This window comes from Pseudorca crassidens, chromosome 15 (assembly GCF_039906515.1).
Source record: "Pseudorca crassidens isolate mPseCra1 chromosome 15, mPseCra1.hap1, whole genome shotgun sequence".
NCBI classification, from domain to species: Eukaryota; Metazoa; Chordata; class Mammalia; order Artiodactyla; family Delphinidae; genus Pseudorca; species Pseudorca crassidens.
The window spans coordinates 38,920,913-38,947,118 of record NC_090310.1 but is presented as its reverse complement, the minus strand read 5'-3'; the positions used below and the strand labels follow the sequence as shown (position 1 = coordinate 38,947,118).

General features: G+C 60.1%; 3 protein-coding genes across 15 annotated transcripts in view; 2 read left to right on the top strand and 1 right to left on the bottom strand.

Annotated features, from left to right (window-relative positions):
* ARHGDIG (Rho GDP dissociation inhibitor gamma) lies at window positions 1-2,558 on the top strand. 2 transcript variants are annotated; one of them, XM_067707262.1, is made up of 6 exons: window positions 1-177; window positions 1,159-1,425; window positions 1,503-1,586; window positions 1,840-1,916; window positions 1,998-2,061; window positions 2,157-2,558. In XM_067707262.1, the coding sequence occupies exons 1-6, from the start codon at window positions 105-107 to the stop codon at window positions 2,354-2,356; spliced, it is 765 nt and encodes a 254-aa protein (XP_067563363.1). In that variant the 5' UTR covers window positions 1-104; the 3' UTR covers window positions 2,357-2,558. The 2 variants fall into 2 exon arrangements, with proteins under 2 accessions (XP_067563363.1, XP_067563364.1); XM_067707263.1 differs by having other exon boundaries at window positions 10-177; window positions 1,246-1,425.
* A 38-nt stretch (window positions 2,559-2,596) lies between these two features.
* PDIA2 (protein disulfide isomerase family A member 2) lies at window positions 2,597-5,825 on the top strand. 3 transcript variants are annotated; one of them, XM_067707259.1, is made up of 10 exons: window positions 2,597-2,923; window positions 3,543-3,749; window positions 3,819-3,952; window positions 4,031-4,168; window positions 4,251-4,367; window positions 4,457-4,582; window positions 4,660-4,857; window positions 4,951-5,071; window positions 5,145-5,326; window positions 5,462-5,817. In XM_067707259.1, the coding sequence occupies exons 1-10, from the start codon at window positions 2,713-2,715 to the stop codon at window positions 5,681-5,683; spliced, it is 1,656 nt and encodes a 551-aa protein (XP_067563360.1). In that variant the 5' UTR covers window positions 2,597-2,712; the 3' UTR covers window positions 5,684-5,817. The 3 variants fall into 3 exon arrangements, with proteins under 3 accessions (XP_067563360.1, XP_067563362.1, XP_067563361.1); XM_067707261.1 differs by having other exon boundaries at window positions 2,696-2,923; window positions 4,337-4,582; window positions 4,660-5,071; window positions 5,462-5,572; window positions 5,694-5,825; XM_067707260.1 differs by having other exon boundaries at window positions 2,696-2,923; window positions 4,337-4,582; window positions 4,660-5,071.
* A 331-nt stretch (window positions 5,826-6,156) lies between these two features.
* Window positions 6,157-26,206, bottom strand: part of AXIN1 (axin 1) — a 64,583-nt gene continuing 44,533 nt past the window's right edge. For 7 of the 10 annotated variants that reach the window (XM_067707238.1, XM_067707237.1, XM_067707239.1 and 4 more), the window contains 9 exons: window positions 25,975-26,115; window positions 22,526-22,622; window positions 17,770-17,907; window positions 14,185-14,711; window positions 13,495-13,665; window positions 11,194-11,439; window positions 9,373-9,480; window positions 7,571-7,738; window positions 6,157-6,942 (listed from right to left, as the gene is read on the bottom strand). In XM_067707238.1, the coding sequence (XP_067563339.1) occupies window positions 6,816-6,942; window positions 7,571-7,738; window positions 9,373-9,480; window positions 11,194-11,439; window positions 13,495-13,665; window positions 14,185-14,711; window positions 17,770-17,907; window positions 22,526-22,622; window positions 25,975-26,115 (1,723 nt within the window). In that variant the 3' untranslated portion in view covers window positions 6,157-6,815. The remainder of the gene's footprint in view (window positions 6,943-7,570; window positions 7,739-9,372; window positions 9,481-11,193; window positions 11,440-13,494; window positions 13,666-14,184; window positions 14,712-17,769; window positions 17,908-22,525; window positions 22,623-25,974; window positions 26,116-26,206) is intronic. The other 3 variants (XM_067707243.1, XM_067707244.1, XM_067707245.1) reach the window with 2 other exon arrangements.

The window sequence follows — 26,206 nt, the reverse complement described above, 5'->3', positions numbered from 1 at the left end:
TGAGCTCACCGCAGTCGCGCCGGGGCTGAGCGCCGAGCCGGGCGGCGGCGGGGCGGGCGGCGGCTCCTCGGCGGCTCGGCGGCGGGGCCGGGCCGCGGGCCACCATGCTGGGCCTGGACGCGTGTGAGCTGGGGGCGCAGCTGCTGGAGCTGCTCCGGCTGGCGCTGTGCGCCCGAGGTGAGCGGGCCGTGGCCAGGGCGGCCACGTGGGCGGGGGGCTCAGCCCGGGGCGCGGCGGCTTCTCCCCCGCGGAAACTTTGGGGGCGCTCGTGGGGACCTCGCGGCGGGGTCCCCCGGCAGGGCTCTGGCGGGGGTGGGGGGCTTCGTCCAGGCCAGACACTCATGGGGCAAGGGGTCAAGAGTGGGCGGGTCTGTTTGTGAAACCAGGGTAGCAGGGGTGCCCTCTCCCCGTGGGAACCTGCCCCTGAGGTCCCATCTCCCTTGGGTGGGGCTGGGGCTCCTTCAGGGAGGGTGTGGATCCCGGGAAAGACTGGAGCGCAGTGGGCAGGGACTCGGAAAGACCCTGCCCCAAGGCACCATGGGAGCTTCTCCTAGGACTGTGGGAAGGGCTCAGAAAGACCCCTGCGTTAAGGCGCCAGGGGAAGGGGCTTAGCTGACTGGGTCTGGAGGCACCTGGGGAGGTGGCCTCGGAGCATAAGTTGAGGGGTTTAGAGAGAACCACCCCTACCCTTCAGGAGCATTATGGGGAGGAACTCCCAAGACTGTGGGGAGGCATTCAGGGAACGCAGTCCCTGAGCAGGGTGGTGGGGACCCTGAGAAGTGTCCGAGAGCCTTATGGGAATATGGGAAGAGGCCTAGGGCCTGGGGACCCTAGAGAGCAGCGAAAAGGCAGAGCCTCTGCTCTAGAGAAGACCTCAGCGGTCACCACTCGGTAGTGGTGGACCCTATCCCTTGGGGCTGTCCCCCATTTGGGGTCTTCCTTCCCCCTACAGTCAGGGAGGGGCCTGGGATGAATGGGTGGGGCAGGAGGATGCAGCTGGAGCCTCCAGGGATCACCTGCCTCCATCTCTTGGGAGCCTTCTCCACTCCCCAGGCCCTTTCCCAAGAGGCTGGGTTTGGGCGCTGCTCTGCATCTTCTCGGCCCACCCCTCTCCCAGAGCTCTCACCGGACTCCTGTTAAGTTCCTTCCTTTGGGCAGTGGGAGGTCCAGCTGGCCAGACGGCAGGCTCCAGCAAATGCCAGGTCAGCTGGCAGCAGCTGCTCACACACCCTCCCCGACCCCCAGTCCTTCTGACGGACAAGGAGAAGGGGCAGCTGCCGCCAGATGAGGTGCTGGATGAGGCCGTGCCGGAGTACCGGGCCCCGGGGAGGAAAAGCCTCCTGGAGATCCAGCAGCTGGACCCGGACGACGAGAGCCTGGTTAATTACAAGCGGGCGTTGCTGGGGCCTGAGCCGCCTGCCGTGGGTATGCCCATGCCCTGGGCTGGGGTGGGGAGGGTGGGTTAGGGTTAGGGCACCTGTACACTTCTGGTTTCTCTTCAGACCCAAGCCTGCCCAACGTGCAGGTGACCAGCCTGACACTGATGTCTGAGCAGGCCCCAGGGCCCATCACCATGGACCTCACAGGTAACTCCCAGGATGCCTGGTGCAACCCTGAGCCCCAGGCAGGGACCTCACAGGTAACCCCCTCCGCAAAATACAAACTGATCTTTGGGGTAGAGACCTGGGCTCGTTGCCATGTACCTCTTAGGACCCCCCCCCATGCCCAATCCCAAGTACTCAGACCTAGACCTCACAGGTACAGGCCCCCCATGGGGGCTCCTGGGGCAGGGTCTCAGCCATCACAGGAGTTCACACTTAGCTGCACTTTCCCTAACAGGGGAGTTGGCTGCGCTGAAAAACCGGGTGTTTGTCCTGAAGGAGGGTGTTGATTACAAAGTGAAGATTACCTTCAAGGTGAGGGAGCTGTCACGAGGGACACCAGCCAGCCACAGGCCCAGCCCCCCCAGGTTCCCCCTAACACCGTCTGTCCTTCAGGTCAATAAGGAGATCGTCAGTGGCCTCAAGTGTCTGCATCACACCTACCGCCAGGGCCTGCGAGGTGAGGGCTGCGTGGAGGGGGCAGCCCAGGGGGAAGGCTCGGGGTGGGGGCCAGTGGGGCAGAGGGCAGCCCCTGACACCCTCGCCCTCCCCCAGTGGACAAAGCCGTCTACATGGTGGGCAGCTATGGCCCGAGCGCCCAGGAGTACGAGTTTGTGACTCCGTTGGAGGAGGCGCCCCGGGGCGTGCTGGTGCGGGGTGCCTACGTGGTCACGTCCTTCTTCACCGATGACGACAGGACCCCCCACCTGTCCTGGGAGTGGGGCCTCCACATCTGCCAGGACTGGGAGAGCTGAGCGCCCCCTGCCCCAGGGCTGTGTTCCCACTTGCGGTCCTGGTCTCCCCCACCTCTGTCAGTCGCTGCAAGGGACCCCTGACCATTCCCCGGCCCCCTCAGTGGCCAGACCCCCCTGCCCTCTGTCCTGTCCCGGGATGTCCCCTCCCCAGGCCTGGCACTGTGCCCTGAACAGTCCTATTAAACGTTGCTCTGTCTTGGTGCCCTCGGTGTCGCCTGTCTGCCTCCCCGCCCCCGGGGTGGGGGGGGGCCTCCCAGCCTTATCTTCCCTGCAACCAGGCTTGCGTGCCACGTGGCGGCAGCTGCTTGGCCCCCCACCCCCTTATCTGCCCCTGCCCCGTGGGCCCCGGCACTGCCATGGACGGCCAGCTCCTGCCAGTGCTGCTGCTGCTGCTTGGGGCCTCAGGCCTGTGGGCACAGGGGCCAGGGCCCAAGGGTCCCTTGGAGGAGCCCCCAGAGGAGGAGCCCCCAGAGGAGGAGCCCCCGGAGGAGGATGGGATCTTGGTGCTGAGCCGGCAGACCCTTGGCCTGGCCTTGCGGGAGCACCCTGCCCTGCTGGTGGAGTTCTGTGAGTGCTTGGGGCCGGTGGGGCTGGGAGACCCGCAGGGGCCACCTGGGGGGTTCTACCCCCCCATGCCAGGGCCACTCGCCCCCACCGTGCTCCTGGAGCTCTGTCAGAAGATACCCGAGGCACAGCCCTGGGGCTGAGCTGGGCCTGGGGGTCCAGCCTCACAGTGGTGAAGGGCACAGGTGCAGGGGAGACCCACGGTCATTGTCCTTCTACAAACTCTTCCGTAAAGGGCCAGCCAGCATTCAGGCTTGCACATTCTTCCGGGTTTTTACAAGCTTTTCACACGTGAGAGCCATTCTTAGCCGGCAGGCCTCAACAGGCAGATGGCCGGGCGCCGGCCTCAGGGGGCGGCAACAGAAAATTCCTCCTAAATTCAGTCAGGACAGTACTGGCCACTGCCTCCCCAAGCTGGGGGCCTTGAGGAGGCTGGTCTGCGGCGCTTGGGCTCCATGTGGCCAAGGCTCAGGTGGGCCCCTGATGAGGGAGGTGTGGACAGGACATGCTTGCTCCCTGCTGGGCCTGACTGGCCCCAAGGTCGGCCAGCTCTGGCCGGGCGGGAGCAGGGGCTGCGGCTGGGGCCATGGAGGCCTGGGGCACTCATGGTCCTGTCCCCCAGACGCCCCGTGGTGTGGGCACTGCAAGGCACTGGCCCCTGAGTACAGCAAGGCGGCTGCCCTGCTGGCAGCAGAGTCGGCCAAAGTCAGGCTGGCCAAGGTGGACGGGCCCGCGGAGCCAGAGTTGGCCGAGGAGTTTGCGGTGACAAAGTACCCCACGCTCAAGTTCTTCCTTGACGGGAACCACACGCACCCGGAGGAGTACACTGGTGCGGGGAGTGGGCATGGGTGGGTGGGCGGGTGGCAGGGCTGGCCCAGGCTGACGGGAATCTCTGCAGGCCCCTGGGAGGCCGAGGGCATCGCTGAGTGGCTGAGGCGGCGGGTGGGGCCCAGTGCCACGAGGCTGGAGGATGAGGAGGGCGCTCAAGCGCTGATAGATGCCCGGGATGTGGTGGTCATTGGCTTCTTCCAGGTGAGCTGGTGGCATGAGGGCCGGGCCTGGGAGCAGGGTCTGTGAGGCCAGTCAGCCTCATAGGCTCGGGCCCCTTAGGACCTGCAGGACAAGGATGTGGCTACCTTCCTGGCCCTGGCCCAGGATGCCCTGGACATGAGCTTTGGCCTCACCAACCAGCCTCAGCTCTTTCAGAAGTTCGGCCTCACCAAGGACACTGTGGTCCTCTTCAAAAAGGTGGGTCAGGCCCAGAGTCAGGGCGGAAGTGGGGGTCGGAGTCAGGGCGATGGCTCCTGCTGACCCACCCGGCACTGTCCAGTATGACGAGGGGCGGGCAGACTTCCCAGTGGATGAGGAGCTGGGCCTGGACCAAGGGGATCTGTCACGCTTCCTCCTCACACACAGCATGCACCTGGTCACGGAGTTCAACAGCCAGGTGAGTGGGGCTGGAGGGCAGATGCGGGTGGGAGCGGAGGATGGGAGGCGAGCGCGGGAGCAGCCCATGAGCGCCACTTGCCCCTGCAGACGTCCCGTAAGATCTTTGCAGCCGGGATCCTTAACCACTTGCTGCTGTTCGTCAACCAGACGCTGGCCCCCCACCGGGAGCTGCTGGCGGGCTTCCGGGAGGCAGCTCCCAGCTTCCGCGGGCAGGTACTGGCTCAGCCCACGGGTAAGGGGTGAGGTGGCAGTGGGGAGGCGGGGCGCCCACGCGGACTCCCTGCTGGCAGGTGCTGTTTGTGGTGGTGGATGTGGGTGCCAGCAACGACCATGTGCTCCAGTACTTCGGCCTCAAGGCCGAGGAGGCCCCCACTCTACGCTTCATCAACATTGAGACCACCAAGAAGTACATGCCTGCAGACAGGGGGCCAGTCACCGCCACCTCGGTTGCAGCCTTCTGCCACGCAGTCCTGGGTGGGGAGGTCAAGGTCTGCTGCTGGACTGCCCAGTTGGGGGGTGGGAGTGGGAGCAGCGGCTCTTGGGAGAGACCCCCCAATAAAGCACCTGGCCGGTTCTCCCAGCCTTATCGCTTGAGCCAGGAGGTCCCCCCCGACTGGGACCAGCGGCCAGTCAAGACCCTCGTGGGCAAGAATTTCGAGCAGGTGGCTTTTGATGAAACCAAGAACGTGTTTATCAAGTTCTGTGAGTGCAGAGGGCAGTGGGCTAGTGGGCAGCAGCGACCCTGCTGGCTGTGCTGATGCCCCCCCTGTCCTAGATGCCCCATGGTGCACCCACTGCAAAGAGATGGCCCCGGCCTGGGAGGCACTGGCTGAGAAGTACAGGGACCACGAGGACATCGTCATCGCCGAGCTGGATGCCACGGCCAATGAGCTGGAGGCCCTCCCTGTGCACAGCTTCCCCACCCTCAAGTACTTCCCGGCGGGGCCCGGTCGGAAGGTGAGGCAGGACCCCATCCTTGGTCTGGGCTCAGTCTAGGCTCTTCAGACCTCGGCTGGAGATGCGGCGTGGCCTCGGAGGGCTGGCCTTAGACCCTGGACGGTGTGTCCCCCAGACCCGCCCGTCCTTCCTCAGGTGATTGAATACAAAGGCACCAGGGACCTGGAGACCTTCTCCAAGTTTCTGGACAGCGGGGGTGAGCTGCCTGCAGAGGAGCCCACGGAGGTGCCCGGAGCCCCCTTCCCGGTGGGTGTCTCTGTCCCAAGGCTCCAGGTCTCTGGAGGAGTCCTCTGGATGCGTGACTGTGACATGGGCTGGGCTGGGCTGAGGGTGCAGCTTCCAGCTGGGTCTCTATGACCCTTTCCAGGAGATGCCAGAAAACACCATGGAGCCCAAAGACGAGCTGTAGTTGCACCGCTGTCAGCGCCCACCTGGGGAGCCGTGTCCCTTGGTGCCCATGGAAGCTGTGGGCTGTGAATAAAGAGCTCTGGTCCTGGACTGTGTGTGTGGTTCCTGAGCAAGGCAGGCCCCCTGGCCCTTGGTTTGGGCCCAATCTCAGCCTCCTGGGTCCTTCACATCTTGGATGGAAGATGGGTCCCTGGCTCAGGTCTGAGGCTCCACTGGGGCAGAAAGGGGGAGCATGGCATTGCTGCCGGCTTCAGGCCCACTCTCTCTCCCAAGCTCTGCTAGCGTTGCTAAACGGCACCCCCTCCCCGCCACAGAGGCTGGCCTGACTTCCTTTGGTGGCTGGGAGACAGGGCACACATCCCAGGAGCCAGCCGAGGGGCATTCCCACCAGCCACATTGGACAGGTGCAGTCCACAGCCAGGGAAGATTCAAAAATGGTTTTATTTCATTATTATCCAAGTACCTTTGAAAAGATAATTGTACAAGTCAGCGCATGAAAAACGGGCTTGGGGCAGCCCCTCCCCGCTGGCCCAGGCCTGAGAAATGTACATATTTACATGGGCCCTTAGGAGGAAGGGGCCCGGGACCCGCTGAGCCCACGCTTGGGCCTCGGTGCTCCGTCGCCGGGTCCACACAGTGAGGCAAGAGACAAGCTGTGTTGAAGGCACTCGGTGACATGTACAATGGACAGAGGCCCCACGGGGCCCCCTGCACCCCGGCTCTGGGACAGGCCTGACCAGGGCAGGCCATGGCGGGCGAGTCCCAGAAGGAGAAGCAGAGCCTGTGGGGTGAGCGCCGGGGGCGTCCGTGGTTAGCAGCAGGGGGCCGCGGGGGAGGGTCTCAAGGCGGCCCCATGGTGGGCTCCCTGCTGGGTGGGCTCTTGAGTGTCCTGCAGAGGAGTGGGTGGAAGCCTGTGGGACCCCAGAGGGACCCCCCGCCCTCCTGGACACAGATGGACCAAAGGGGCGGCAGCTGTGAAGCGGGCAGCACCTGGCCTTCCGCCAGCAGCCGTGTGTCTGCCACACTCTTGCAACCCGGCACAGGCCCTCGTGGTGCGCAGCACGGAGGCCAGGCCCGCCCGTCAGTCCACCTTCTCCACCTTGCCGATGACCTTCTCCTCGAAGACGGGCAGCACGGCCCCATCCTCACGCACCTCCTCGAACACCACACCGCATTCGAACTCGTCGCTCACCTTCTTGAAGTAGTATCTGCGGGTGGGAGGGGCGGTGAGGGCGGCAGCGTCCGGCAGTTTGGCGGCCGCCCCTGACACCTCCTGCAGGGCACGCGAGCCGGTTCTGCCCGGTGCCTGAGTGCCGGTGCTTGACACGTGCAGTGACCACATGCAGGGTCCCTGCCCCGGCCTCTAGGTGCTGTGGGGGAGGAGTGGGTGGGCGTGGGGTTTCTGTCCTCTCCACTGGGCTAAAGCGCCTGCACTCGGCCCAAGGCCCCTCCAGTGGCCACAGCAAACCACCCAGGCAGGCCCACAGTGGGCTGACTCCAGCCGAGACCCCATGGGCCCCACCCGACCTACAGAGCCCAATGAGGAGCCTGCAGGGGCTGGTCTCAGGCCGGCAGGGCTGGGCAGCCCAGGGCAGACCTGTGGAGGATGGTTAGGAGGCTGAGACGAGGCCGACTCAGGTCACACCAGCACGGGGATCAACAGACCCTCCAGACCCCCTGCTCGGCCTGGAGCCCTCAGTCACCTGAGATCACCCATGCCCCATCTGTCGTGGGGCTCACGCCGACAGCCCGTGGCCAGACACGTGGAGGCAAGGACTCAACGAGGCACGAGCACACAGCACTGTCTCCTGAGCTGACCCCACCAATGCCTCTCACCTGTAGTTGCCTTTCTTGGTCAGCAGCTCCTTGAACTGGCCCAGGGTGACCGCACGGCCCCTCACCAGGGTCCGGTAGGGGATGGGCTCCCCACAGAAATAGTAGGCCACGACGATGCTGTCACACGACTGGGCACTCCCACCGCCTGCCTTCCTCTGCGATTTTGTCCTGGGGGGCGGAGAAGAAGCGGTGACTGCTGGGCCCCAGGCACCCCAGTAAACGACAGAGCAGGGCCTACAGGGTGGGCTGTGCCACGCTCAGAAGTGCCACACATCCACAGGCCCCGACGCCCACCCCACCCACATAGCCACGTCCAGCCCTGGGGGGCTCACCCCACATGGTGCCTCAGCCCAGGTTTCCAGTCCTGCGCCAGCCACAGGCCCTGACCCAGGTGGACAGCGGCTCGTCGCCTGCCCGCCAACCGTCCGACCGGCGCCTCGGCCTGCCCACCACCCACGAGGCCCTGGTCTCACTGTGGCTTGAACTGCCTGGCGGGCAGCACCCACTACCCAGACCACGTGAAGTTGGGCGAGCAGGCTTCTCAGAGCCAGAACCCACAGCAGATGCCTCTGCTGGGCTGCATGAGACAGCCAGGCCACAGAACCCGCCACAGCCACCGCCTCGAGGCTGGGCTAAACTGCTCATGTCCTAGTAAGGCCTACAGCCCCAAACTTCAGAAACACCTAAGGCCAGGGACTGGACGAATAGAACTGTGACGGATCCTGACACGGATCTGCCTCATGGCAGAGAGCTTGTCACGAGACCATAAGCAGCAGCCAGCCACACTTCCAGAGACCGCTGAGGCCAGCAGCGCCTCCTGCCCAGGCTGAGGCAGCACCCGTCTCCTCTAGCGTCCTGTCCTGTGACCACTCCAGAGCTGCGCCGGTGGAGCCTGGCACAGCCCTTGCACTGGCCAGCTGGGCGTGTCAGTGTCATGTCAGGAAGGCCACCCGAGCTTACAGCAGGCTCTACTCTCCCGGGGGACCCCCCCACCCCGGTGCTCCTGGGCACAGAGCAGGCTGTCACCTCAGCTGTGTGGCCATCCACTGCCTGAGCCAGGCTCCCAGCGCCCGCTTCCCTTCCCTCAGGCCTGCAACCTCAAGCCCAGGCTGTCCTGGGAGCCCAGCTGGGGTTCCTGTGGGGTCCATTCTCTGCAGAAGGGACGCCGAGTCCCTGCTTCTCCAGGGGCCACTGGAGGAGTGACCTATGGGGAGGCCGTGAGCCCCTCAGCACACTCAGCCAGGTGTGATGAAGTACTGTCTGGGGTCAGCCCGGCAAGGCTGAGGTGGGGGCCCCTTCCTTCTTCTCTGTCTTGAGCAGAAGTGCAGGGACAGGGTGGCCAGCACTGTCTACATATGGCCCTTGGCTCCCCAGTGCCCAGCCTGGCCCACGCATGCCCAGGGAGACGACCCGCAGGTGCCTGTGGTCCACGTGAGAACAGAGCCCGCTTGCTGTGCACAAGTGCCCGGGGCTGACGCTTCCGGTCAGCAGTGCCAGGGGAGTCAGGGCTGCAGCCCTGAACCCATCAAGCCAGGCAGGTCGCTGACCAGCGAGTCCCAAGGCCTGGTGGGGACGTGAGGCCAGAGTGCGGGAGGCGAGTGGACCTCCTCTCTGGCCCGTTGGTCACTTGTCACCACGTGGACGGTCAGACGGTTCCTTTGACAGAGATACACTTGCAGACCCAGCTCTTCAGGTGCAGTGCCTGAGCTCCCATCGTGGGTACAGCTGCGCCACTGCAGCACCTGGCCGGCGGTGCAGTATGGCTGGGCAGTACCGGGAAGACCCGGGGGGAGCGCACGTACTCTGTCTCGGAGAGCTCCAGGTCGGACACCGCTGGCACCACGCTCAGCACGGGCGTGCACGCTGGCCTGACACAGGAGCGCCCCCGCTGGATGACCTCCTGCACATACCTAGGGAACAACGGCGTCAGTGAGCCGCATGGGCCTGGGCAGGGCCTCCAGCAGCAGTTGGCGGTGACCACAGGAGACCAGCGGGAAGACGGAGCAGGGGCTCCCAAGACGCTCTGTCACCACAGATGAGGCTCCCACTGTGTGCAGCGGACAGGACACCAAAGCCCTCCTTGGGTTGTGGAGCAGGGCGGGAGGATCAGGGCTCCATCAGGATGAGTCGAGAGGCCGATGCTGCTTCCATCCATCCAGGGTTCCCAGACCCTCATCTGGGCAGAGCCTCGGGCACCGGGAACATGCTGGGGTCCTGTCACTTCATGCACACTCAGAGGAGCCTTCGCCTTCCAAGAGGAGCTGCCCTGGCCTCCTCCCTGGGGTGCAGCTCTTCCTACTCAGCACTCGACACAGACCTGGGCTCTGGAGCGCGGCCGCTGCTCCGTCTGAAGGGGACTCGCTGCCTGGCAGCTCCTCTCCCAGTGGCCTTCCACCCCGGGGGCGATGCTCTGTGGCCCTGACACAACTTCTACCTTCACCGGCCTGGGTGGAGGTCACCCCACGAGGAGGGCCCAGCTCTCTGGTCTGTAGCCATTTACAAAAGGCCCACGTGCCCTAGACTGACCACCGTGGAGGTGCCAGAGCCGCCCATGTGCTCAGCTCAGCATCACCAGCCAGACAGGATGTGCCGCTGGGCAGGGCCTGTGAGTACTCACAGGAAGAACAGACAGCGGGCAGCAAGGATGATGGGCCAGGAAGCCCCTGCAGCGGGTCCTCACGGCAGGGAGGGTGTCCACACGCCCTGGCCCCCACGGTGGCCCCGCTGCTGCCCCGCTGGCCTCCAGCTTACAGGCTAGCATCAGGCGAGGCCACCTGCACAAGCCTGCTCCCCGGCTCTATGCTGACGAGCGAGATCACGGGGTGTGAGACAGCTAGGCGTAAACATGGTCACCTTCAGTGACCCGGGGGATACATGCGGGCTTCCAGCTATGCCCAAGACGGACGCTGGGCAGGGTCTGCACCCTGACGCCAGCTTCCCCAGAGCAGCACGGACGCAAACACGGTGAGGCCAGACCCCAGATGCCCAGCTGACCGAGGGCAATGGGAGCCAGTAACATCCAAGAAAAACAGTGGCTGCAGTTTGATGACCACACTCTCCAGATTTCCAGGCCCCTCAGAGACCCTGATCCACCTGGGAATCCTGATGGGTCAGCAGGCCCGGGAAAGTGACCTCAAGGGCCGAGCTGCAAGGACCCAGCCTGGAGGGACGACCTGTCCCCCATAAAGGGGAGGCCTTCCTGGCCCCCTGGGGCCACCCTGGCCCTGAAGGCCAAGCAGGGCACAGTGAGGAGGGCTGTGGGGCTGGGGTCTTTCCAGGAGAAGAGTTTACACCCACACACATCTCAGCACCAACGTCCTGCCTGCACATGACATCGGGGCTCCCCTCCATGTAGCTGTGAACCACATGTTTCGGGCCCCCTTCGTGGAGGCAGCTGGGAGCCCCCAGGACCACCCCCTCCTGGCTCAGCCAGCACAGCAGCCAATGGTCATCTGACTGTGACCTCCAGCAGTCCCAAGGTAAGGGCGAGTGAGCGCATGTGCAGGGCAGTTGCGACACAGGAAGGGCTCCCCCTCCCTCCTCAGAGGGACAGTGTGATGACCACCTGCCCTCCCAGCCCTCGGCCACACAGCAGGCAGCCCTGCTCTCCCGAGGTCCCGTACCTCTGCCTCGAGGGCGCCTTGCTGGCCCTCTTCTCCTCCTCCTCCAGGCGCCGGCGGGCCTCCTCCAGCTGCGTCAGAGGGTTGGGGGCCGGGTTGGGCGGCATCGTGGGGTCCTGGATGAAGAGATGCGAGGGCTGCACGGAGGTCCGGAGCTGGGCGCTGACCCAGGGGTGCACGGCCCCGGGGCGCTCGATGGACAAGGGCCGGGAGCTCTCGTGGGCCTGCTGCTTTTTTGCCCCGGACGACCTGTGGGGCCAGAGAACAAGGTGAGCAGCGCCCACACCCCCCACGGCCCCCTGCACCGCGAACGTACAGTCCTTCCTGGAAACTTGTGTATTGAAATATAAATCACATCCTATGTGAATACTTTTTTTTTCTGCTTCCCCATGAAAACTTCTTTTAAAGAAAAGTTTTCAGTGTTATTGAAAAGTATTTTGATATTAAAATAAGTGCTCTTTGTGAAAAACCTGAAACAGTCAGGAAATTCAAAGAAAAAAATAAATGTAATTCAGCAACAGCCACTCTCGGTATATTCAGTGTATTTCCTTCTCCATTAAAAACACTTGACACAGGGACTTCCCTGGTGGCACAGTGGTTAGGAATCCGCCTGACAATGCAGGGTACATGGGTTCGAGCCCTGGTCCAGGAAGATCCCACATGCCATGGAACAACTAAGCCCACGCGCCACAACTACTGAAGCCCCCGTGTCCTAGAGCCCATGCTCCACAACAAGAGAAGCCTATGGCAACGAGAAGCCTGCGCACCGCAACGAAGAGTAGCCCCTGCTCGCCGCAACTAGAGAAAGCCTCTGCGCAGCAACGAAGAACCAACGCAGCCCAATATAAATAAGTTAAAAAGAAAAACAAAAATACTTGATGTAATTAGCATAATTCTGAACATGTGATCTTTCCTGATTTCCCCCTCCACATGACATCACGCTCCCCATCATCAGACACTGAGAATGTGCTTTACATTTGTGTGACCTGCCATCACTCAATCACTGAATGGAATTCAAGTGAAAACATCTGCCTCTCTCAGCTAGGCTGGAGGCCTCAGAAAGGGGGGCTTAGCCCCAGGAGCAAAAAGGAGGGAATCCCAAGAAGGGGGCCCTGGGGAGAGTTGGTTGACCCAGTGCCCTTGTGATGCCAGAACTGCCCAGGGAATGTACCCCAGGGGGAGGTGGACTCCTCCTAAAAAGTCCCACAAGGCCGGCCACAGGGAGACCTCACCCCGTCCCCTACCCCTCACTCCCTGGCCCCACCTTCCCCCCATTCTCCCCTCTACGGGCCTCACCTCCCCTGGGCCCACAGATCCCAAGAAGTGCCTGGTGGAGACACTGCAGCATCAGCATTTGACAGAACCTGCAGCCCAGCCAGAGGGCAGGAGCCTTCCAAACCCAGGAGGCTGTTTCTAGACTCTCACTCTTTACCCACAGAAGCCCTCCAACCCTCCATTTGGGGTTGGGGGAGCAGCCAAGGACACAGCCAGTCCTTGTGAAAATCGCAAAAGAGAGAAATCCAGAGAAGCCAAAAATCCACCCCCACCAGAGCAAGAGAGGGGCTCCCAGAGAGGCCCCCCACCAGGTCAGGCTCTGTGACTGCAAAGGGTCTGCACACTGGCAGGGGGCTTGTTCCAAGGTTACGTGGACCTTGGAACATGTTGCCACGGGAACAAGGGACCCCGTGTTACCAATGACCTGCCTCACCTACCTCACACACACCACTCGGCCCTTCCCAGGAAGGCCCAGGAACAGCGAGGGCCAGGGAAGTCCGCCCATGGGCCGACCCCACCAGCCCCAGGCCCCCCGCCCAGCCCTGTCCCCACCATGAAGGGGACAGGGGTGACACTGAGACCGACACAGAGCTCAGAGGGATGCAGACCAGATGAGAACTGCCCCCGGCAGCCGGAGGACAAGCAGGTCAGGCCCATAAGGTTCCTTGTGCAGGCCCTGCCTTAGCTCCTTCTCAAAGGAGGGCAGCCACATGGCAGGAGGCCCCTCCCTGGTGGGGTGGGGGGGGCTGCAGCAACTTCAGACTGACCCCACCAGTGGGTACTCCTGCCCAGGACACTGAAGCTCATTGACGACCCCCACCCCATCACAGGGTCCCCACAGGGAGGCGTTGACCTCATGCTCCCATGGACTGGACCTAATTCCAAGGAATTCCTGCTTCCATGGCATGTGGCTTGCACTAAGACCAGCTGCTCAGGATGCTGGCAGAGGGGCGCTAGAGGCTGGCAGGGTGGCTCTGGACGCCTGCGCCCACAACCGCACAGGGCCCACGCCCCCACACGGCTTCTCACCCGTGGCCAGCCTTCCGGTGCCTGCTGATCTCCTTCTCGCCCTCGATGATCCACTGCATGATTTTCTGGTTCTTCTCTGCATCCTCAGAGGGGCCTGGCGCCTCCACGCTGGTGCTCTTCCCCGACTCAGCCTTCTTGGAGTTTCTTTTGGAGGTCATGCTTGCCTTCCCGCTGCAAGAGCAAGACCCGGGTCACCTGCTACTTCAGCTGGCCCAATGCTGGACAGCTGGCCCAGACCCTCATGGCTATGGGAGGGTGGCCTGGAAGGGCCCCTCCCTGAACGTGGGGCCTCTGCACTGGCTCTGCGGGCATGAGTGGGGTTGTTTTGGCAGACTCTATGGTGGGAAGGAAAGGAAGGAAGGTGTCTGGGCAGCATGGGCCGGGAGGGTTGGAGCCAAGGTGGCGGCATCCAGGGCCTGGCCACCCTTCCTCACCCAGACACTGCCCTCCGAAACAGGTGCATCTGACCTGACCATGCTTCAAGGCTGGAGCTCCAGCGGCCAGTGCACCCAGGTGCCTGCTGTCTCTGTGGCCGACCCTGATTTAATGACTTTTAAAGGGGAATCCTGGCTTGAAGGCTGAACAGAAGCCACAGTAGATACGGCCTCTCGCCTTGACCCCTTTTTCCTGGAGACACACACAGCCTCACTGACACAGATGCAGAAGGAGGGAACCGCCGCAAACACTCACCTGTAGGCCAGGCTGTCACTGGTGGTGGGGGCGGCGCCCATGCTCTCCACGTGGCTTCGGGGCTTGGCCGCGTGGCCGTGCAGCTCTGGGCCCCACGCGAAGCTGCTCTGGACCCGGCGGGAGGCCTCGGCCTCGGCAGGCTCCTTGGGCCTAGCTGAGCCATGGTGGCCGTGGTGGTGGCCGTGTCTGTGGAGGTGCAGGCCAGCTGTGTCCAGCTTCGCCCCCGACTTGGGCACGTGCTTTCCATGCCCGGGCACCGTGCCTCCTAGCGCTCCCATCTTGGGCATGTGCGCACTGTCCGGGGAGCGGTGGCCGGGCCCTGGTGACTGGCAGCCCGGTGTCCTCATGACTCGCTGCACATGCTCGTCCAGGATGCTCTCCGGGTTCTCCTCGTGTGCATCCCGCAGCCCCACACAGCTCACATCCGCATAGCGGGGTGGGAAGTGGTGCCAGGCCGGGGCTGAAGGCAGCTTATGACTGGCCCCTGGGGGGCCAGAGGACACATCACCATCCTCACCTTCTTCCTCCTGTGGGGACAAGGCCACATGTTACCTCTCGGCACTGGCCGCACTGCGGAAACCCCACGCTTGGGGAGACAAATCACAAGCAAGCAAAGGCCAGGAGCCCTGAGCCTGGGATGAGACCCTGAGCCTGAGGTGAGGTGCTGGAGGGGCCGCCCGACCCAGAGCGGCCCCCAGAGCCCCTCCTGTCCCTGCTGAGTCCCGAGCAAGTGCAGCTGGGCTCTGGGCAGTCTGCACGGCAAGACGGTGCAGACGGATGGAGGCTGGGCTCACCACCCGAGTGTGGCGGGTACGCGGTGAGGAGGGGCACAATGCCAGTGCCGCGGAGACCACTGGGAATCCTGGCACTGGTTCCACTTTCTTTTATGCTTATCAATAAAAATTTTGTTTTTTTTTTCAGTTGAGTTTTCCTATTCCTCAATCTTACTGCCATATTTTCCATCATATTTTCAAAGGGAATGTTGCCCTTGTACAGAAGAGCTCTTGGTTTTTGCTTACCTTGCTATTGGTGTCTTAATAAATTCTGACATTAAACTAACAGAATTTCCTTTGACTCTCTGAGAATTACCATAACCACATCCATAAACATAAATATTCGATCACTTTAATTCCAAAAGATACTGGTCACATTTATTTTCTTGTCTTATTGACTTGTCCAAACCAGAATGCTGAGTATGTCTGGTCATAACTGAGAAAACGGGTGACTAAGCCACGCTGCACTTTAACACAAAAAACCTCCGGGAGTTCACCACAGGACTCACCACTGCAAAAGTACCTAAATGTCATTCGGACATGCCGTCAGCTGTGGGCACTGCAACTCAGGATGGAAAATGGCACTGAGGAGGACAGACAGGGAGAGAGGGATGGATGGAGGGGGAACACACACCCTGTGGGCACAGATGGGAGCTGCCCTGGCAGAGCCTCAGACCGCTGGGCTCCTGCACCCCATCCTGTGTCCCCATCCCGACCCCTGTGCTTTGCAGGGATGAGGGGCTGGGAGACTCCTCGCCAAGTCTTCCCCAGGGCACTGCACTGTTGACACTATTCACCTAGGGCAGCAGAGAGCAAGAGGGAACCTCCAAATTCCTACGGATCTGACATCTAGTTTTTCTTAATAGCTCTGCATGTGCAGAAATTCAATTTTAGAGCTCTATAATATTGATATTATACATTTACATAACCACTCAGCTGCTAGTATTCGTTTTTTTTTTTTTGCGGTACGCGGGCCTCTCACTGCTGTGGCCTCTCCCGCTGCGGAGCACAGGCTCCGGACGCGCAGGCTCAGTGGCCATGGCTCACGGGCCCAGCCGCTCCGCGGCACGTGGGATCCCCCCGGACCGGGGCACGAACCCGTGTCCCCTGCATCGGCAGGCGGACTCCTAACCACTGCGCCACCAGGGAAGCCCGTTTTATTTTGTTTTTATTTTCCAAGTTTTACAATGAAAATAAGTTATTAAAAAATCTGTAGGATTAAAAAATCCCTCCCTCCCACCCTCCCTATCCCACCCCTCTAGGTGGTCACAAAGCACTGAGCTGATCTCCCTGTGCTATGCAGCTGCTTCCCACTAGCTACCTATTTTACGTTTGGTAGTGTATATATGTCCATGCCATTCTCTCACTTTGTCACAGCTTCCCCTTCCCCTTCCCCGTGTTCGTTTTCTCAGAGCGGGGTTGCAGGAGGCGGAAACCATGCCCCTAACTGTCCCTTCAGCTCCTCCGCAGGCCTCACGGCCTGAATGAGAGCAGCTCAGCCAGCGCAACCCCCAACCCCAGCCCTGCCGGCCACTCCCTCCCAAGCAGTGAGACCAAGTCACGGGAGCCGGCAGGGTGGGTGCCTGTCGGGTGACCTCGGGGGCTGCGCGAGGACAGCTGGTCAGCTCAGGGGAAGCCCTCAGGCCACACCTTCTCTGCTGTGAGGGCCGTGCCGTTGCCATGCAGGCAGAAGAGGAGAGCGAGGGCCAAGTAGGCTCCCTAAGGCTCCTCGCAGCACAGCCCTGCCCGCCAGCGTCTCACTCTCAGGGCTGCCTTCTGGTGCTGTGAGGGGTCCCAGGTTCTGACACGCTACGGGAAACCTGCCTGCTGTCTCCCCACAGGGGAAGATGGGGGAGCCAGGCCCCCTGTTTCAGGGCTGGGCATCACTGGGAGCTCTGGAGCCGGGTGCAGGCGGCAGGAGAGGGGAACTCCAGGTGTGACCACGTGCCAGGCCCCATGTCCACCCTGATGGCAGTGCCTCCAGACTGTTGTACACACGGCCCACCCGGGGAACGTGGAACTGAAACAGCAGGGCCCTCCCAAGGGTTCTGATGGGGTCCAGCGAGGGCTCAGGTCCTGTATATTAAATAGGAAGATCGGGTGGAGAAACAACTCCTTCAGGAAACGTCACATTTTTGAGTTTCAGGTATTGGGCAAAATATCAAGAAGAGAACAGATTTCTGCTCTAAGAGAAAAAGCAAAGGCCCGTGGGACACAGCACTGAGGCCCACAGAGTCCAGGGGGGACTGGGCACAGGGAGGGCGTGTGAGAGGCACACCTGTCACTAGCACCTCTGCACGGAGGCCCTGAATGTGTGGAAACGAGTCTTGTAGAATGACACGCCCAGGGCAACAAAAGCAAGGTATCTCTGGCAGTTATGGGCAGAAAGGTATTAAACCAAATAAATTACAAATATTATGAAACTTCTTAGCCTCCAAAGTTCCATCAAACAAGGCTGCAGGTCAGAAAACAAGACAAAACAGAGCCTGTGTCCAAACCTAAAAGCCACTCTGCACTCGGAAGTGACAAGTGGGAGCCTCCTGCCCCTCCTGCCCATGTGAGGGCATCTCAGCTCCACGTGGCAGGGAGGGCACTGAGCAGGATGCAGGCCAGGCCTGGGTCCGCGAGCAGGTGTCATGGGCGAGCTGCCCATAAGCCCCCAAGTCGGGGTGGAGCATGATCCAGTGGGGCGGGGAGGTGCTAGGGGGCCCTGGTGGGAGCAGCTCAGGGCCTGAAGTCCCCCTAAACTCTACCGAGTGTGGTCACACACTTCAGTGACCCGGCGTGGTGCCCCGCCATGGGACCCACTCACCATCCGGACGCGCTTCAGCCGCTCCTCCAGCTTCTCCTCGGCCTCCCGCGTCCGCTGCACAGCCTCCAGGCGGTGGATGAGCTCTGCGGCAAACTTCTGGGGCTCCACACGGACTTCCTTTGGCATTCGGTACGTGCGCTGCAAGGAGACACTGCTGGTGAGCCGTACGTGCAGTGTGGAGCTGCTCCGCGCCCGGGTGGCCCTGCCACACCGCAGGTGAGGAGAGAACATGGGGCCTGCATTTTATCCAACCCAGAGCTGACCCAGCAGTGAGAACGAGCAGACACCACCGCTTCCCACCTCGCATGACCCCGGATGGAGACACTGAGCAGGCTGGGAGCTGCGTCCCCAGGACAAAGGCCACCCCGGCGCCCTCAGCCCAGGGGCGCCTACCCCGAGAGCTTCTGGCCCGTCCCAGAGAAGCGCTTCTCGTGACTGCCCAGGCTGGGACCCAGGGCAGCTGGGGCCATGGCAGAGGCGTGGCAGGAGAGCTGCAGCTGCGAAGACCACTGAGGACAGGACGAGCCCACGGGCCAGAAGGGCTGGCCGCTCCCTGCAGCGCCCGCCCTGCACACAAGGGGGCAGCAGTGCCTGGCACTCAGGTGTGTGTGGACCAGGCTCTGGACTCTGATGTTGGGATGAGGGACACAAAACACTGGGTACAGGAAAGAGTCAAGGGAGAGGGGGGATGACAGACGGCTCTTCCTTTCAGAGAACATAATTCCGCGATGCAGTTTACAACAATACACTGGATAGCTTTTTCTTTTGCGGGGGTGGGGAGTAGCTAGCTTTAATGTGAAATAATTTCAAATCCAAAACAATTGCAAGAAGAGTACGAAGAACTCCTGTGCACCCTCACCTGGACCCCAGCCCACTGCCACCTGCCACACTTGCTGTAACTTTCTCCCCTAGACACAGACAGGCACACACTTTCCTGAGCCAGCAGAGGACACTGCACATGTGACGCCTGCTAACTCCCATACGCTTTAGAATGTATTTAACAAAAACCAAGGACAATCCTGTACCTAGCTACAGGACAATTATAAAAAAAAAAAAAAAATCCTGATACAATATTCTTATCTAATCACAGATCTTATTCCAATTTCACCAGTTGTCCCAATAAACGTCCTCTATAGCAAAACATGTTTTAAAAATCTAAGCCACTGAGGTCTAAGTGAGGGAGGGATGGGAGCGGCAGGAGTGCTGCATGAGGAGGCTGGTGAGGGAGAGGAGAGACCCAAGGGAGGGAGGGCCTGGAAGGGCCTGGGGACAGGGTGGCGCACAGGGGCCCTCTCTGACCTCTGGGTGGATAGTGGCTATGTAGAACCCTGGCCTCCAGACAGAAGCAGGCGAGGCAGGAAGCCGTGGGACAGGGGTGGGAGCCTGGGTGGAGCTGGTGCCCACACAGCCCTCCCACCAGCGGGCTCTGGACATGGTCTGGATTTGCACACCCATTCCTCATCTACAAGACAGGAGTGAGAACAGTTCCTGGTTCCTCAGAAACATGTAAAATTAGGGAAGAACGTGACATCAAGGGCTCAGAAACAAGCCACTGAGGCTGATGCTGACCACGACAGGCTCGAAGAGGCCTGGACACAGGCCAATGCTTCAGAGGCGGAGAAGCTGGTGCCAAGGGCCAGGCAGTGCCCAACACCAGTCAGAGGTTTGTCCTGGAGCCAAGAAGCCCATGCCCAAGAAGGGCAGTCAGGGTGCCCAGCACTTCTAGAAGGTCCTGAGAGAAGGTGGGCGTGGATGATGAGCCCCAGACGACTGGGCGGTGGGACGGCCAAAAGGCCGGGCCCTGGAAGGAGTCCTCAACAGCGGGCGTTGGGACAGACCATAGGGACCTGAGGGCAGCCCGGCCCCACCAAGCTGGCTGGTCAGAGGTCAGAGGCAGGAGAGCCGGGGCAGGGAGCACTGAGCCAAGAGTGCTGTGACACCAGCACGACATCCAGATGGTGAGAGCGCACGGTTCTGACCACACAAGAGCAGAAGGAAAAAGTTCTTGACGAGATCCAGCGAGTCCATTCTGGAAAACAGCCTCCAAACTGTGCAGCTGTGACTCCAAAAATAGGAAAGCTGTCAGAAGTTACAATGATTATCAGATTCATGGAAGAACGGTAACCTCTCCAGCTTTGAAGAAATTTAAAAAAACCACAAAGGAAAATATTTCAAGTAAATAAAAATGTGAAACTTCTGAGGAATATAAAAGGCCAACAAAGAAAGAAGAGGCTCCTCTCTCAGCCTTAAGGATCTCAGGACCAGACACTTCACACGTGGAGAGCCACAGGCTCCCCCACATGCCAGCACCTCTCTCCCACGACAGTCACCCACATGCGTCCCCTCCACTGGCCTCCCCAAACCCCCGTGCATCTCGCAGCGAGGAGCACTGAACACAGTAGACCCCCCGAGAAATGGCAACTCCCAAAAAAGACATACAACGGCAACAGGAGTCCCAGCTCCCTGGACCCACCTCCGCCCACCACCCAGCATCCGGTCCGACAATCAAACAATGTGCACCAGCCACAGAAGACATGTCGCTGGCGAACAGAGGCGCGAAGCAGCATTCTCTTCCCGTTGGTGGGGAAGGCGTCCACGTGAGTCGTGGTGGATGAGGCTGAAGTCCCTTCACCTTGAACCTCAAACCACATCACTGAACAAAACTCGGCTGCACCTTCTGCCCCGAGCACATGGCCAGGCTGAGCACAGCTGCCGACCAGCCCCCGACCAGCCCTCGCCCTGGCAGGGACTCCGCTCCCCGCGTGCAGACAGCCGCACCCCAGGGAGGACTCCCCAGACTGCAGGCCACTCACGGTGTTTCTCCTCTCACCCCCATTTACCCGGCAGGGCCGTTCTCTTGAATCTGGGCTCAAGGTGCAGGGCCAGGAAACACAGACCCTCAGGATGCAGGACTGCCCGCCAAGGGCCTTCCGGGACCCAAGGGCACTGCTGTTCTGATTCTGGAAGCTGCTCGGGCGGCACGTGGGCTCTGGGCCACCCTGTCCTCTCCGCCCCTCTCAGTGCTGCACGCAGACAACCCGCCCCCGTGCTACTCCAGCTCTTTCTGTAGGTTTTGTCTAACACTTCGCTTAATTTTTCAAATTAAAAAATTTTATTTTGGAAAAAATCTCAAACTTGCAGACAAGTTGCAAGAACAACATGAAGAACATTTTTTCTGGATCTGACAGCAGACGGCGTGCTTCCTACACGCAGGGACTCTCCCACACGAGCACCTCCAGCCCCGACCCGCCTCCCTGGGCTCACCCTGGAGGGTGCGGTGGCCTCAGCTGGGTCCACATGGGATTCTCATGACCCCGTGACCTATGAGAGTTAAAGGGCAGTTCTTGTGCAGGATGGCCCTCGGCTCAGGCTATGTCCTCGCAGGGGTAGCTCTGGCGTCCTGTCGCGGACGTAGGAGCCCAGGCAGGTCCTTTCACAAAGCAGCTTTCTCCCCCGGGAGTATGTGGTCTGTGAGGGGACACTGGGGACGATGCTGACACCCTGCTCATCAATGGGCTCGACCCCCCCCGTCACGTCAGCATCCACGCACGGACCCCACACCACGGCACTGACTGTGACCCTTTCCATGTCCCCTCACACCCCTATTTTCCAGGACACAAGATGCTGGGCACCTCCTCTGTGCCCCTGCCCAGCCTGGTCCACAGAGCAGAGAGAACACGTGTGGCCACGGCCTCGGCTCAGGCCCAGGCTGCTCCAGACATGAGCCAGCTCAGCGCTCCCCAGGAGGCTGCCCACAGGCAGGCACACGCATGCGCACACGCGTACATGTACACACACACGTGCACACACAGCCCTCATAGCATCTTCCACTTGTCCCTAAGCAGACACCATCGGTGCCTGGTTCAGGCGCATCTGTGCCAAGGGGTAGCTGGGAGGTGACAAAATGCCCTCTTCTCAACCATATCACTTTTCTTATTTGGAAATTAAAGCATCTACAGAAAAGTGAAAAGACTCTAACCAAGGAATCCTGATGGAGGGCAGGTGTGTGCAACGATCCTGAGATGCATCTGCTTTCCCTGCACAGAAACCGCCAGGAAGACACGAGTCACTGTGGATGCACCAACGCGACAAGACCACATCTTCCCTGCAAGGTCTTTCCCGCTCCAAGTCAACGCGTCCAAACGAGAACAGCTAATCCCTCCCGTCATCAGCAAAGGAACTCTCTGCCCAGCCCCACCCTGCACTGGGCTCTCTGAGGGTCCCCAGTGCCCACGATCAGGAGAACCACTATCACCTTGTTATTTTTATCCAAGAGGTGAAGTTGAGGCAGCGTTGAAGTCAGGACGCCCCACAGTTCAGCCACAGGCGGCCGATGCCTTGTTTCATCCCGAACAAAGCAGTGCTCATGGGTGCTCAGGACGGGGGCACTGCCACGCTGTCCCACAGAGCCGCCGGCCGCCAGTCTGGCCAGGCCTGGGCATCGAGCCAGCGACAGGCTCCGAGCGGTTCTCCCACCTCCAGGAGAAGCACCTCATTTAACACGATGGGAAAGGCTGTGAGGAGGGCAGTCCCTGCTCATCTGTACCGACTGTGCAGGCACTGCCCCCTCCAGCCACAGGGCGAGAATGCGTGTGACCGTGTGCCGTGCCTGGACCTGAGCTGAGCTCCTCGGAAGCCAGGCCAGTGCCACAGCAGCCTGGTCAGAGTGGAGAGAACGGGTGGGCACGGGTCCAGGAGGGCAGGTGAGCCCCAAACTCGGAGACAGGGAGGGCGAGGGCTGTGCAGACGAACTTACAGGAATGTGAGGTAGAGGCACGCGCCCGTTGACCTGGACGCTCTCCTGCATCTCCCGGCGGTGCTGCTTGCGGATCCTGTAAGGTGGGACTCCATCCCTGTCCAGGAGAAAGAGACAGTCCAGAGTGAGCACAAATAGAATGTCTCAACCAAGTTCGGCTGAGCTGGCTTTATCTAGAGCAGGGCCAGCACAGCCTATTTTTCTGAGGTGTGATGGGCTAAGAATGACTTTTACATTTTTAAAGCAGAGGAGGAACATGGGACAGAGACTATTCGTGATCCTTTATGGAAAATGTGTGCTGACCCCTGCTTTACTGCCCAGGCAGGATATGGTGTGCCTACCTGGAAGGGGTGCTCTAAATGGACTGGAAACATTGGAGGGCTGCAAAATCGGTGGCCAAGACAATCTAGATACCGTTGAAAGAGATTTCCAAGGTTCCTATATTCTGCTTTCTTCCAAGGTAAATTGGTAATGCAGTGTAATCTCTCTGTCAAATGCTCAAATTAGCTTCCTTGATGTAAATTTTAGTTATAAACCCTTTTGAAGATTATGATAAAAATAAAAATTAAATTACATACTGTTGGGACTTCCCTGGTGGTGCAGTGGATAAGACTCCACACTCCCAATGCAGGGGGTCTGGGTTTGATCCCTGGTCAGGGAACTAGATCCCACATGCATGCTGCAACTAACAGTTCACATGCCACAACTAAGGAGACCGTGTGCCGCAACTAAGGAGTCCTGGAGCTGCAATTAAGGAGCCCACCTGTTGCAACTAACACCTGGAGCAACCAAATAAGTAAATAAAATTTTTTTTAAATTACACACTGTCTTTAAAATAACGAAGCACTTATTCAAGAGAAGTAGCAGATCCAACACATGGCTCACTGCACACGTGCGGTCCCTTAAGAACTCGGCAGCTCTCTCCTGCCATTTGAAAGCTACTCCGGGGAGCACAGTGGCCAATAGGAGCCTTCTCTGGTCCCCGCTTCTGTCTCTGAAGGACTCTGCGGCATGCTGCCACCTCCGACAGCTCGAAGAGATGGCCCTCCCAATCGTCTGCTACTGAAATACTCTAGCCTCCCAGTTGTCCGGCAGGTGCAGTGAACGTCTGTGCCAGTGATCCTAACCCCTGGCATCCTGCTCAAGCACTGCCCACAGGGCAAGTGCTGCCAGAGCAGTGCTGTTTTCACTGGACACCAGGATGTGAACACGCCGCCATGACAATTCTGATCTCACTGCATCGACTGCTAGAGCGCCTAGCAAAGGCACCAAGCACGCAGCACTCAGCGTGTCCTGGCCCCATCCCAGGCAGACACACATCCACAGCTCTGTGGCTTTGTGGGCGGGCAGGGCTGCACCCCAGGCTGGGTGGAAAGGGTGCACTTAGGTTCAGAGCAGGGCAGAGAGAGGCTGCGGTGTACCCGGGTGTCCCTGGCTGTCAGGGTCCCAGGCAGTGCCACAGTGCAGATGGCTCAGCAGTCCAGCAGGGCCAGGCTGCTCCAGAGGACAGGCATCAGCGAAGAAGAGCGTCAAGTACATCTGAACGCTCTCACATGTCCCAGGGCTTGTTCAGGTGTCCCAAGCCACCAACTTGTCTGTTTCTCATGTACTCTGACAGGGCACCTAAAATCCATACGCTCCTGAGGATCAGGCACCATCCTCAGAATCTATGCCCGAAGTCAATGGACTAGGAAGCACTTCACCAGGTGGAGGCGACCCTGAGTTGCCATCAGAAATAATTTAGATGAAACACACGATCCTATTTTTTGCCTCATATACATTCAAATATCTGCCACAATTTTACATTCCTAATTCTCGACTATGCCTACATTTCTGAGTCTCAGTGTAAACCAAGATGAATAGAACATCAGGGAAAAAATATTAAAAAATTTTTAGATCTTCCCTTTAGCAAACACATGTCCTTTTCTTGGAGAGAATTAAGAGACTAATTGTCATTGCAGTAACTGAGTTTTGGGGAAGAGGAAAACAGATCTCGTGCTGTCAGCTGCTCCCGGGGGTCTGAAGGGCTGCAGTTCGTTGGAACCCTTTTATGTGATACTTCATATTCACGGAAGGTAGTGTTTGAAACCCCAGTAATTTCAACTAAGTTGTTAAAAACATGTCAACATTTTATACTAAAGATTCAAGACAAAGGAGAAGGTAATGATGAATGAAAAATGCCCCACAGAGGCTCAACCTGACGGGATGACGCCTCCACCATGTGGTCACCAAAGGGGAAGAGAAGAGAAAGGGCACCAGGTGCACACAGCACGGGGCTGTAGGAACCTGCTCAGGGACCCGTCCCGTCAGCGGCCTGACCCCCCATCCCATCCAGCAGCCTGCCCCCCCATCCCATCCAGCAGCCTGCCCCATCCCGTCCGGCGGGATGCAGCGTGGAAAGCAGTGCAAAGACACAGGCAGCACAAAGCGTATACCGAGAAGACGGCCCACAGAGCAAGACCTCAACGTGGAAAGGCCTGCTCACCTACAAAGACGAGCTCGGCAGCCTTTTCCTCTTTATTTAGACCTATCTGACCTCTAGACCCTAGCCAGGGCGGGGGCAGAGTCCCCATGACCCGCTGAGAGCAGCCAGGGCCACAACCCCACATGCTCTCGTGGGGACAAGACACCTGCGGATGCGGCCACGGGCCCACACCTGCTGGCTTCACACCCAAAGGTTGCCTCCTGCCCTGGGCCTGGGCCCGGCCAGAACCTTCCCCTCGGTGGCGGTCAGATAGCAAATGGCGTACGACCAAAAGCTGGGCGAGCCTGACACTCATGGGTGGTGGATTCAGGGCCCCACGTGACCCAAGCAGGCAGATAGGCAACACCCTGATGTGACATGGGCATGGTCTGACACAATCAAACTTCTGACGCACGCCTGGGTCCCCAAAGTTATCTGCTGAACCAAAGAGAAAGGTATCAGAAACAAGCACTTCCCCCCAAGGGAGGGTTTTCCCTGGAGAGGACGATGAAGGAAGCTGTCACCATCAAGTGACACAGAGGCTCAATGTGGCTCCTGTGGCCCCTGGTGGCCACCCCTGAGCTGTCGGGCAGAACAGAACCACACTGAGGGGACGACAAGCACTGCTGAGCAGGTGAGACGGCTTCCAGATTAAAGGAGCGTGAGCGCAGAGCAGGATGGACCGGAGACGCCCTCGGGGACGGCCCGCCTTGGCCGCGCCTCCGACGTGAACACCAGAGACCCAGAACCTGGGGCGCCAGCCCAGGCAGCTCTGAGGCTTTCCCTCTTCCAAAGGTTCCAGCAGCCTTGGCCTGGAGGGAAGCAACTACAACAAACCTTGGCTCCAGTTTGTTTGCGGATTTCTAGCGACACTCCCTGCAATGCAGATGCACTGACACCCCACCGGGGAGGGCCCCAAAACAGCTTCTGGGGAGAAGGCCCTGGCTGCCCCTTAGGGGCTGCTCTCCCAGGCAGGGGCACTTACACGCTGCTGTCGGTGAGGGACAGGCTGTCAGCATCGCTGGACAGGCTCTGCTGCTCACTGTCGTTGGCGCTGGTTGCTGGGGCGAGGGCATAGCCGGAGTTGACATAGTAGGGGTTGACAGGCTCCCGCCAGGATCCATACCTGCCAACAAAGAGGCACGTTAGCAGCTGCCGGACAACGTCCTCGTGCATTTATCCACATTTTCATAATCATCTGATATCCCAATATGTCA